Source organism: Dermacentor silvarum, chromosome 9 (assembly GCF_013339745.2).
Source record: "Dermacentor silvarum isolate Dsil-2018 chromosome 9, BIME_Dsil_1.4, whole genome shotgun sequence".
Taxonomy (NCBI): domain Eukaryota; kingdom Metazoa; phylum Arthropoda; class Arachnida; order Ixodida; family Ixodidae; genus Dermacentor; species Dermacentor silvarum.
Genome location: NC_051162.1, coordinates 122039436 through 122049560, shown reverse-complemented (window position 1 = coordinate 122049560; position 10125 = coordinate 122039436). Strand labels below are relative to the sequence as shown.

General features: G+C 46.6%; 1 protein-coding gene across 1 annotated transcript; it reads left to right on the top strand.

Moving 5' to 3' along the window:
• The first annotated feature begins 23 nt into the window (after positions 1-23).
• On the top strand, positions 24-7615 carry LOC119464967 (5'-3' exonuclease PLD3). The gene is made up of 5 exons (XM_037725825.2): positions 24-426; positions 2167-2306; positions 3102-3261; positions 5944-6046; positions 7443-7615. The coding sequence occupies exons 1-5, from the start codon at positions 154-156 to the stop codon at positions 7613-7615; spliced, it is 849 nt and encodes a 282-aa protein (XP_037581753.2). The 5' UTR covers positions 24-153.
• Positions 7616-10125: the final 2510 nt, after the last annotated feature.

The following is a 10125-nucleotide window of genomic DNA, read 5'->3' as shown; positions in this document are numbered from 1 at the left end:
GAAAAAAAAAAGTGACAAGATTAGGTCATACAGGATGAGTGCTAGGTCAATGTTAATTGCAATTAGATAACTTCAGACGATGCGGACGAAGGAAGGGCTTACAGAACAGCTCCTTATATTTTGAAGTATTTCAGCACATTTCTCAGCAAGATTATGCTCAACTGTGGCCCTTCGCAATCTATTTCAACTCGCATTAGTTGCGTTTTCTCACTTTCTTCATTTCAGGTGAAGGAGGTTGGAATACTAATGAGGAACTGCAGTCGTATCGTTAACGATCTCGAGAAAATCTTCGAAGTCTATTGGGGAATGTCGGATGACAACGCCACGCTACCTATTACGTGGAGCACCAATCTCAGCACCTCAATAAACAGCTCAAGCCCTGCACGTATCGACCTCGACGGCAGCAGCACGCTCACGTACATATCGGTAAGTTGTGTTATGTTGCAGTGTGAAAATATTATGCAAAGCAGGACCTCAACTTCTCTATACCAAAGAACAATAGTATATACCTCATAAATATGGTGTGATCTTCTTCAAATGTTATATGCGCCATTTAGCATGACACGGAAACTGTAGCTGGACCATGCTGTCTATCTTCGGTAGAACTTCACGAACTCAAGCTATGTGCATGTTTCGAATATTTATGAGAATAATTCTTGCAGCCAGAGTTGTTAAATTTTGTCAGTAAAGTGTTTTAGTCTGTCCGTGTACATAATACCGTTACGGAATACCGGAATGTAGGAGATATACTCGGACATAAGGACCAGCACAGAGCAGCAGCGCGAGTAGCGCCATCTTGTGAGAGTGACTACAACAAGGACATATAAAGCACGGCCTCCGAAATCTGGTCGAACACGCAAGCTATCTCTGAGGTCGACTACAGTATAACCACAGTACTATAGCTGCGGTTTCTGACTATGATATCCTAAGCTGACGCAGCAAAAGCGTCGAAAGCACCTTAATCATAATAACGTCAAGAGGCTCTTTTATTTCATTTTTCTTCCGGCAAGAACACTTATGCGCAAAATATTTGTAACGTGTTTTTACTAAACAAAACTCCACAATATGTCTTATCGGCGCTGCTGCTGCAGCCGGCGTCTTCGGAGTTGCGGTATTCCATTAGGGCCATTATAACAGTGCAGGGTTAAGTTATCTAGCGCCACAAAGCACAGACTTAGCAATCCACCAACAAATCCTTACGGTCATGTGAGCTGTGACCTTTAAAGCTTACTGTGCACGGGGAAGCATGCTTAAGATTTCGTGTCATGCTATATTTAAACATGTGACGTTATGACTGCACGTCCTTGGTGGCATTTGCTATGTCCTATTTGATTGCAGCTCGTGAAGTGCTCTACAAAAACACCATGCATTGCGGGCGGTCACTATTGCTTCATCAGGACTTTAAGGATCAGCTTCAAAAGTAACATTTTTTGTCAATTGCGACAAGGACGCATCGTCGGCGTATCGTCTCCCCATGTCACAATATTGAAAGCTTTCAATACTATATCGCGGGCCCGCTAATCACTGTATTTTCGTATTTTATGTATTTTGTTTTTGTTTTCAAAATGTAATAGTGCACTCAGGTTGCCGAAGTTCAACGGCCCTGTTCATGCCCCCGTTGTTCATGCACTATACTTGATTACCTTGTACTCCTCGCACACTTATTTGCTCTTATTCTATTCTGATGAACGCTCCTTTACAGAGGTTTATGTTCTGATTGCACGCAGTGTCCTACTTTTTATGCCTGTATCTGCTCATACATCATACATCACAGCGAAGACTCTTAAGATGCCCAAATCCAAAACGCACTCGGGTAATTCTTGAAACTTCTTTCTTTCTCTCTTTACTCCCCTTTGCCCAATGCAGAACAGCAGGTCACAACTTTGATTCACGCCGACATCTCAGTGTTTCTTTCTAATAAAAGTGTCTGCCTGTCATACTTGACAATCGGCTACGCTTTTCTCTTTGTTTTTACTTCAGTTGGGAAAGTTAGCATTACGAGTTTTGAGACGTTTTTCGGAGACCAGTGGCTAACGCAACTACCCGTGAAATTATAGCTTCAGATTATTATTGTCAATAAACTTTTCACTTTATAACGAACATGAGTTAGATTTACTAGCCCTTGGTTGTACCCCTCAAAAAATGTTGACGAATGTTTATTTACAGAGTGCTCCTCCATACTTCACGGCTCCCGGTAGGACGGAGGACATTGACGCCATCATTGACATAATCAGCAAAGCGAAGCAATTTGTCTACGTCGCGGTTATGAACTACCTACCTATAGATTACTACTCTAAAACTAAAAGGTAAGCCATCTTCAAGCGGCATTATTTCAGCTGTGCTTCGTATTTACAAGCCTAATCCCGGAGAGATAAAAAGCTAAAGGTCAAAACTGAAGAGGCCAGCCCAGCTATTGCAAGGTTTGTGACTTCACACGAGCTGTTTCCATTGACACGATGATGAAAAGAACACAGGATGTGGAGAATACAAAATAAAAAAAATGAAAGCGACGAATAACTAGAACTAAATAAACAAATCCAGCCCAGGTGGCTGACGAAATATCAAAGGATGTCTATAACACCCGCTCCGGAGGTGTTGTGGGGCTAGTTTGTTGAGGAAAATTATCATTTCAAAGGCAGCGTGCTTGTTTAGACATTGACGGACAACTAAATCACACAAACACAAGCGCTGACCTGATTGTAATAAGTATAACAGCAGGGTCTGCCTAGCTTGGATTGCATCCCCGCTTTTGTTCCAAGGCCTCAAAGGGATTCTGAAATACTTTCATAACTAATCATAGAATGAGGTTGCGAGCGAACTTCTTAAAGGTATCCTGCCAGAAATTATTTTATTCATGTGACAAAGGAAACAAAGAAAAACGCAACAACGAATAAACCGGTTACAAATTTGCTGCAGACATTTTCTTGCTTTTGTATTCTTGTTGTTTCACTAATTAGTTTGGGATTCTTGGATAGCGGGTGTTGACGTAGTCTATTACCCATGTTCCTACGCTATTTTATTTAAATTATTTAAATTTCGACACTATAATATATAAAATGGTCCATTACAATCTCTGAACACTGCATATTACCCAATTCCAGGTACTGGTCAGTGATTGACGAGGCCTTGAGACGTGTCGCCATTGAAAATGGCGTCCGCGTCCGCCTCCTTGTGTCGAAATGGAGTAAGACAAAATCACTCACCTGGAACTTCGTGGAGTCGCTTGCGTCGCTGAATTCCAGTGGTATCTCCATCGAAGTCGTAAGAGCAGCTTTCTTTCTTTCTTCGTGCATGTCTTTTTTACAGCGTAAGCTGTTATGGGCTCATTCCAATAGCCGTTTCGGTTCGCCGTGGTTGTCGCCACCGCCACCACCGCCTCCGTCGCCGCTGCTGTTGGGGACCGTAACCGCTATCGCCGAAAATGCGAAAAAAGTATCCAGTTCCCGCCGGGACAGAACCCACGCCCGCTGCTTGGAAGCCAGATACTCTACCACTGGGCTACGCAAGCGCTTGCTATCGGGCAGCGGCGAAAAAATGCCCTATAAACGCTCCCTAGGCAGGCGCACAGGCGCAGACGACCCGAGCCTCCGCCAGTATGGTGGCGCCATCTAGGTAAGGCGCCTGCAAACGCAGCATGCGCAGGCGCAGAAAGGAGAGGCGATTCAGACGAGGCGCGCAATAAAAAAAATGTCACAGTTTCGCCCTAAGGGCGAAGCAATGAATGCGATAGCAACACAGCAATGTCATACGAAGTAAGGTGAGCGGCTTTGGTAGCAATATGAATTGTAGTAAACATGAGCTGATTAAGTAAGCAGGTGTGCTGCGGCGTAAGTAGACCGACATGAAGAGAGACTCGATGACCACGAGAAGGCGCGTGTGAAACGGTGGTGTTGATGAGAAGCGCTTCCCGTGGGCAGCGCGTGCGAAGGGACACACCTGTAGCGCTGCACTGCCGATCCGGGCAGCATTACATGTGTAGCGTGCGTTGGAAAATGTGACCCGACTATTACTAACTGAATGAACAAGCGTGGTGTGAGCGCGCACAAAGAAACATGAAGATATCACACTGAATGACTGCAGACAACGACTGTCAAAACGCTGGCAGCAAGCATACGCCGCTGCGGGCGAAGGTACGTGCGGTCTATCGCTTCAACAGAAACTTAGCCGCGAATGCACGCGGCGCATAGAGGTCAGAGCCGTGTGGAGATAAGAGACGGTGCGGCGAGCGACGAGCGCGGTTGTTGGCAGAAGAAAAGTGCGCCCCCCCCCCCCCCCCCCTCCGCTTCCTCCGGCGCTGGCTTCCCGCTTCCTTGCTTGCGCGTGGGAGAGATAAGAGACCGTGCGGTCGAGCGACGAGCGCGGTTGTTGGCACAGTAGAAGTGCCCCCCCCCCCCCCCCCCCCCCATCGCTCCCTCCGGCGCTGGCTTCCCGCTTCGTTGCTTGCGCGTGGGGGATTGAGTGCGTTCGCTCCGTGATAGCGCGCGTTCCAGCACGCTTGCGCTCGGGCATACGGCGCGCAGTGAAGATTTTATCTATACGGAACCTCACGGCGACGGCGACGACGACGGCGACGACGACGGCGACGGCTACGGCGACAGCGACGGCGACGCCGACGGCAGAAATCCGGTTGAAGTGTCCATATAATTGCTATCGCAATAAAAAACGTGATCCCCAGCCTGCGCCAGTATGGTGGCGCCATCTAGTTAAGATGCCTGCAAACGTGGCGTGCGCAGGCGCCGACGACGAGATGCGATTCAGACGAGGCGCGCAATCAACGCGATTCCGATGTGAGATGTGCGCCACGTATTCTGGATACATTTCGGCACACGTTATGGCGTCTCCTCGCAAGGTACGAACCGCTTCTGAAGAATCGAATCGTAGAGCTACGTGCGCGACTACAACCAAGCATCATCGGGCTCAGCAGACTGCTGTGCAGAGATCATTACAAGCCGCAGCTCGCTGTCGACACCGGGCAGACAGTTCAGATTGTCCTCGTCAAAACGAGGCGAAGAGACTTTGTAGCGAAGGCCCTGGTGTGTGTGGTGTCGAAATTGGAGCTACTCTTGAGCCTCTCCACCAGCTTACGCTGTGACTGTGCTGCGTCTGCCGCGCAGGCCCGTGGCTTTTTTTTTTTCTAGGCGTAAAGCTACAACCACACGGAGAGAACTTCCGAGCGTTATGGGTGTTGTTACGTCACCCCGCGTCCGCGCATCCATTTCATACTGCGTGATGAAATTTCTGTTGAGCCCGAAATGCTTATCACGTTTTTATCCCTTTGTTGGCAATTAATAGCAAGCCGCAGAACATTACGTCACCGAGGTGCGGCGGCGACCGTCGCATTCAACGCAGATAAATCTAAATTCACAAACTCTTTTAGTGGGATTTTAAAGGGAAGCTATAATACTAACACACGTGACGAAGTCTTTAAACGTAACTTGGCAAAGATATTTCTTCGAAAGAGAAAACAGCACAGCGTCTCTTTTTTTTTTTTCAGAGCAAGTGCAATGAGTCACCATGCTCCTCTGTTCACATAAATCCGTAATCGAAACTCTATGGACAAATTGTCAAGTTCACTGGAAAGTTCGCAATGCTTAGTTAAGACTACATTAATACGCGGAGAACAAAATCAGCATGATGGCGAAATGCCTGGACCGAGGGTCAGCGGAGTGGTAATAGCTTGTCATTTTAGCCGGCATTACAAATCTCGCAGAAGCGAACGGATGTGCCGAAGACGAGTCGCGCAACAGCGCAGAGAAAAACTGCATTCCATGCGGTTGGCGCTTAAAAAACACCGCCAGTGATTTGGCGTCGAAAGTTTACGTTCAATGTGCAAGTACTAAAACATATTCCGTCGGTTCGTTCTTCACCAACTTTGCTCTTCTGAAGGCGACCGGCAAAATCATCATGACTTTCTTCAAGTTTTTATTTATGTGTTTCTTTTAGAAAGCTATCGTCATTCCTGCCTTCACTCAAGAACAACGTAAAATTCCTTACGCCCGAGTGAATCACCAAAAGATGATGGTTACAGACACAGCCGCGTATATCGGTAAGTCACCACCCACTCTATGCGGAGACACAACCCAACGCTTAAACATCATATACTTTGGAGCTCGCATGAGTCTGATGTTGGTTTATATTGGCTCACATGACTCTGATTTTGAAGTTTGCTTATGCCACCACCTGCGGAAAATTGCTGGGCTCCTTTCTTATTCAATGGTCAAGCGACAATGACAGGTAGTTCAACAAACCTATGTTGAAATACTATATTGCCCGTCATGCACACTCCATTGAAGGCATCCCGACAACTCTGACGTTTTATGGCATGCATGATGAAGAATTGTGGCAAAGATTGGCAACAAGAGAATTAGTAATGCTAACGTATCGAGCGAAATCTTAACATCACGAAATCCTTTGTGATCGATGTTGATCTTCAATGTTCCTTATGTTCCGCCCCAATCCGATGGACTTTTGCCACGCCCTTGCTCTTATATTGCGTGGCATTGTCCAAACTTCTCGCTTGAGCCACGGGGCATGTATTTCTGTCTACGCGAATTGTTTTTGCTAATTTAATGCAGCATTTGAAGGACGAAAACACGGCAAGCTTTGGCCTTCGGATAAGTCAAAACTTCTGCTTACCAAATGTTCATTTATATTTAGTGCGCGAATTATTGCTACACACAGCCACTTGCTAGAACCACACGTCTGCCGGTGTGCTCGACGTGCCAAATTCCGCCAGTAATTATGAAAGAATATTTTTTTCTTGATTCGTAATGCTTTCAGCCAATAACTGCATTGTGTATTTGCTTTTACCGCGTGACTAAACTCATTTTTTTAATAAAGACTGTCTAACTGACAAAGAAATGAGTAGATATTTAGTTTGTGTAATTATGAGGACTTGACAGGATATAAGCAAAGCATCACCTTACTGCCGTACCTAATGGTATAGTTTTTCGATGTTGTCTCCAGCGGTTCCGAATGGAAATTATGTACCTTCTGCACATTTATAAACTGTGCATCATTATTCATGACTAAAGGGGCTACAAATCACTCCCGAAAACACTCAGGAAAAGAACGCTTAACACATATCAGCCACACTCGACAGCTTCATAGCTCTCATCATATCTCAATAATATATCTCCTAACGTTTTGTCACATGTAAATATAACCTTGCCTTTTTAGCCTTTTTAAAATACTCTGCTAAAGTACATTGAGAAAGTGGAGATCACGACTTACAAAGAGCTACACACAAAAGCAAACACGCTCTTCTACCTAATGAGCGTGAGAGTTCACTGAGCCGTAGACTTCTAAATAGTAGCATTCTAAATAAAAACCAGAAAACCCCCCTTTCGATGCAAATCACTATACGTCAGTAAGTGTTTCTTTCGTTTTCTTGTTTTCATTTTTTGCCCTACTGATTTTATGGTTCCTCTCGCTGCATACAGGAACATCGAACTGGGAGCCGAACTACTTCATCGAGACGACCGGAGTCGGGTTGGTCATAAACCAGAATTCAAGCGACTCCATCAGAGGGGAGTTGAAGGCAATTTTCGAACGGGACTGGAACTCCAATTTCACTTACTACGTCAGGCCTGGCAATAAAAGAAAATGCTTCTGACTCCTACATCGCATTGTAAATTATCATTACGTATGGCTGTTTTGTTAAATGAGTGCTTACAGGACTGACTCCTTTGCCCTCCTCCTTCTCAACCTCCTCCTCCTCCTGCAGTAAGGAGCGCCTGCAACTTGCATTGCACTAATCCCAACAATCCGCTTCTTCTGCAGCCCTTTCCCCCTTTTGTTGGTGACGGAAGAGGGCTCTGGCTGCCGAAGAGCAGGGAGCCAAAGTTCCGAAGCACGTACTTCCTATATATATATATATATATATATATATATATATATATATATATATAGACGACCATCGCCCATCCCTACTCCGTTTCCTTTCTTTTCTTTCCCCTTCTCCAGTTTTCGCCTGAGTCAAAACTCGTCAGGCTAACCTATCTGGTTCCTTCACATTAAAATAGTTTTCTCTCTCTCGAAAGAACAAATTCCACTATTAAGGCCAAACTACACGCATACGCGTGCCGGCGCGTGAAAGGTCACGCCGACGCACCTCCTGCATGCGCAGGTGGTGCAGGACAAATCGTACGGGCCGAAGCGGGGCTCGAGCACAGATATCTAATGTTTACGCACGCTAAGAAACAGCATTGCCCAACATGGCGGCCCCCATGGCTCCCGCTTCAGCGTGAATTCTCGTGATGGCTACGTTCTCACTCTTGTTGATCGCCAGTAACTGTTGAAATCAGCTTTCTCTTTCTCTAAATTCACCTGAAACATTAGTTGTGAGCGCACAGCTCGTTCAATTTCTGAGATCGTTCTTCGATTCCGCCGCCCGTAGGCCTAGCGAGACGCGTCCTCATAGCAACAACAGGATGGTTGCTGATTGATTGTCTTGGCTTGGGTATTTTTGGCACGAGGCACCCGATGAAACGAAGTCTACCAAGGCAAAAATGTGAGCCACGTGGGCGCGCGCAGGCGTACGTCGTGTAGGTTCAAACCATCATTACTCGCGGTGCGCGGCAAACGCAAGGCGCGTGGGTGCGAGCTGTCGAGCGCCGGCACGCGGACGTGTAGTTTGGCCTCTACTCCTATAACACCGTAAAGCATGTCATCTGTGGCTTGGATTTGGAACTAGTTCAAGAAAGCGCGTGTCCAGGAAAGCGAATGTGTAATATGTTATTGATACTAAAATGCCGAGACAGCGGATTGGGCTCGTATTGCTATCTCGGAAACAGTAAGTTCTCTTCATTGCGTGGTCGAGTTTAGGGAGGGTTACCCAGGAGACTGCGATGCCACACAAATCGTTTCCTAAAGCACATCAGAAAATATATCAACAGTGTCGAACACAAGACATTTCTGTAGCAATCGTTTAGACAAGGGAAGTCTACAGTTGGTTGTCGGGGTTGCAGTTGTTGTTGCTGCTCCTGCTGCTGTTGTACTTGTTGTTGTTCGCTTCTCGATTGTCTGCAGTCAATCCCTTCCCAGATACCATTTTCTGGGAAAACTGAACCCGCTGGAATAACAATGCCACCTGCACAATGCCTGGCAATGCCACAAGATTCTTTTATGTTCTCGTTAGCCCTACTTCGAAGAATCAGCGACACGCACCTCGCCCGTTTCATCGCTATAACAAATAAACGTGCACCCTCCCCTTTGGACGATTTTAACACGAAAGTGTTTTATGCCGGGGTCCACCAAGACTTCACTGACGTATTTCCGTCACGGAAATACGTCATAGAACATAATACAAAGAAAGAAACCAGAAGAAACAGTTCCACAAACATGCAAAATTTGGAAATCGAACCCACGACCTCTCGGTCCGCGACGATAGATCGCCGAGCGTTTAACCCATTGCGCCACAAACGCATTTGCAGAGAGCTACACAGACGCGCCTTATATATCTAACACTCCTCCGTGTACCCGCGCTCTTGCTCGGGGCGGTGCCGCCGCCTACGAGCAGAAAAGAGAAGTACTGCATTATGACACTAACGCGCACCGACAGTGAACGCTTCGGTGGTCTCAGCACTACGACGCCTCGATGCCAGCATTCGAAGGGACGCTGGCATCAAAAAGCACTACCAACGCCACCTAGGTGGCGTTGGTAGTGGCGTTCACCGTACTCAGCACAGCGGAGCGTGGCCTCCGCAATTAGCTCTGAAAATGATTCTGAAGTTGATCGCGGAGGCTGCAATTACGACGCGCTGTACGCGCTGATTTGACTCGGTGACGATTCAGTTACCTGCTTTGTCTTGCGCGTTGTATTAGTGTGTCAGTTACGTGCTTCGTCTTTCGCGTTGTGCTAGCGTGTGCAGCGTAGTGCAGCTTCCATATGCACGACGGTTGCTCATGGTCATCGACGTTGGTAGTCGTGATGGAGGAGACGTGCCACCAGGCGTCAGCGTGGGTGCATCAACGCCTAAGGGCGCTTTAGCCACAAAACACCAATAGACATTATATATCAATGTGCAATAAACATTACACTACTTCTGTGAAGACACGTTTCACTTTCGTGTTCTATACCGATTCCTATATAAGAGGGATCAACCACATTTTTTTTCAATCCCA

Bases quoted from the DNA above. Each gene is read 5' to 3' on its own strand.
- LOC119464967 (XM_037725825.2), top strand. From the start codon at position 154: ATGCTCAACTGTGGCCCTTCGCAATCTATTTCAACTCGCATTAGTTGC. The intron at 2,307-3,101 runs GTAAGCCATCTT...ACCCAATTCCAG, and splicing joins TACTACTCTAAAACTAAAAG to GTACTGGTCAGTGATTGACG. The intron at 3,262-5,943 runs GTAAGAGCAGCT...TGTTTCTTTTAG, and splicing joins GTGGTATCTCCATCGAAGTC to AAAGCTATCGTCATTCCTGC.